General features: G+C 57.6%; 1 protein-coding gene across 1 annotated transcript in view; it reads left to right on the top strand.

The window, feature by feature from the left end:
* Nucleotides 1-1,346, top strand: part of HOXD9 (homeobox D9) — a 3,281-nt gene extending 1,935 nt beyond the window's left edge. Inside the window, exons 2-3 of the mRNA XM_005857732.2 lie at nucleotides 3-42; nucleotides 388-1,346. Coding sequence (XP_005857794.1) covers nucleotides 3-42; nucleotides 388-629 — 282 coding nt within the window. The 3' untranslated portion in view covers nucleotides 630-1,346. The remainder of the gene's footprint in view (nucleotides 1-2; nucleotides 43-387) is intronic.
* Nucleotides 1,347-2,124: the final 778 nt, after the last annotated feature.

Consider the following 2,124-nt stretch of genomic DNA (forward strand, 5'->3'; position numbering starts at 1 on the left):
AGAAGCAGCATCCGCAGCCGCCACCGCAGCAACTTGACCCAAGTAAGTGCAAAAGAAATTGCCCCCTGATTTATTGCTGAAACCTGTAAGGCTCGAATGTGCAAAACTGATAGTTTTACTAACCTATAAAAACGTCTAGCCGCCTACCCTAGCCACGGCGAGCAACACGCATCCATAAAAAAGCTTCCCGTAACAACCTACCCTGGGTGCGCGGTTCCTACGGCAAACGGAGCGCGGGCATTAAGGCTTTTTATGATAATTCCCCCAAGTTGTGAAAAGCGACCATCCTTGGTGAAATTAATTTAACGACCTCTCTCCCCCCGCCCCACCCTGTCGTCTCTCCCTACCTCCCCTTCTCTCCGCTTCTCTCCATCCCCCTCTTCACAGACAACCCCGCCGCAAACTGGATCCACGCTCGCTCCACCCGGAAAAAGCGCTGTCCCTACACCAAATACCAGACGCTGGAGCTGGAGAAGGAATTCCTCTTCAACATGTACCTCACCCGGGACCGGCGCTACGAGGTGGCAAGAATTCTAAACCTCACAGAGAGACAAGTCAAAATCTGGTTCCAGAACCGTAGGATGAAAATGAAAAAGATGAGCAAGGAGAAATGCCCCAAAGGAGACTGACCCGGCCGGCGAGGTGCCGGCAGGACCGCTCTGCTTGGCACAGGCAGTGGGGTTTTTTCTTTGTGGGTGCTTGATTTCCAGAAACTCTCCAGTGATTCGGACATTTTACCCCGTTTTTAGGTAGAAGTGACTGTGTGGTCGGTCTCTGTGAGGTATTTGGGGGACTCTGTATTTGCTCGCTTATGTGTTGGAGAAACCAAGTGTCTTGGGGGTTTTGCCCTGCCCCGCACCCTCCGTTTCCTGCCCCGTTGGTTCCTTGGAAAATGCTGTGTTTTGTGAGTGCACACTGGCTTGAACAGCTCTCTCCTTTGTAAATGCCCTCCATGTTTCTGAAAAGTGCTGTAGTGTAGCCCCTAGCGCTGCTCGAGCCGGAGCCACCCGCGCCTCACTTGGGAGAATGAAGGCAGAGGACCACAGTGCGGAGGCCCGAAGAGGCCCCGGCCGGGTAGCCCAACGGTTATGAAAGCCCCCTTTCCTCGGGGAGCCGGTGACTGAGACCTGGAAGGAAGCCGAAAGAGGAGCCCAGGGCCTCCAGGGGGGCGGAGGGGGGTATGGTCAGTGCACTGGAGGAGCCGCTGTCACGGGAGGGCTCCGCTCGCGTGGGCGGCTGCGGGCGTTGGCCCTCCCGGTTCCTGCCTGAGGACCAGTTGTAAATGTTACCGCTTCCTACCAATAAATGCTGACCTGATTAAACGGAGCCCAGAGACTGCCCCTGAACGCTGTGTGTGTCTGCTTTCTCTGTCTCTCTGCAAAATGTCACCCTCACTGGACGCCTCCCCATCCCTGGGAGGGAGACGCTGCTAAAAATCCGGGGACCTTCCACCTCAGGGGTCTCTGATGTGCTTCCCAGTCTCCCTTTGTGTGAGCAGACCCGGCCTAGAACACAGCACCTGGGGGGCCCTTGGCAGCTCATCCCTCCCCCGGTTTGCTTCCAGCACCTCTCGGAACTCTGTGCCCTGGACCCAGCGACAGTCTCACCTCCGTGCCCAGAGGAGCGGAAGAGCCCCAGAAGCCAGGCACTCACTCGCTGGGGCTTTGGCACACCATACCCCATGAATCCCTCTGCTCATGGGGTCCCAGCCATTGATTTACATACCCCCCCCCCCACAACAAGGGAAAGGCCAACTCTGCACTTGCGCTGGGGAGCAACTCCTCCAGCTCCGCAGGGCTGGCTGGCTCCGGGAGGCCTGAGGCGGTAGGGCTGTATGTAAGCTTCCACCCCTCCCCACTGGAGCCCCAAAGTGACCTTAGCAGATCAAAATGGTCAAGGCTCTCTTCCGCAGAGGACCTCCCCCCTCCCCCAACCCAGTTTCTGTGTGCATTTAGCTCCCAGCTAGGCCCTCTGAGGGCCGCATTCAGAGGCTAAAATGAAGGTCATTGTAAGTGAGGGTTCGGGCCCTCAGCTTTTGCAGGCCCGAGAGGTTGAGGCGCCGGGGCGGCCTGGGCTGGGCGGAAGGCAGGGGCAATGGCAAAGTTGGGGGGGGGTGGTCCTGAT

Source organism: Myotis brandtii, unplaced genomic scaffold, assembly GCF_000412655.1.
Source record: "Myotis brandtii unplaced genomic scaffold, ASM41265v1 scaffold112, whole genome shotgun sequence".
Taxonomy (NCBI): domain Eukaryota; kingdom Metazoa; phylum Chordata; class Mammalia; order Chiroptera; family Vespertilionidae; genus Myotis; species Myotis brandtii.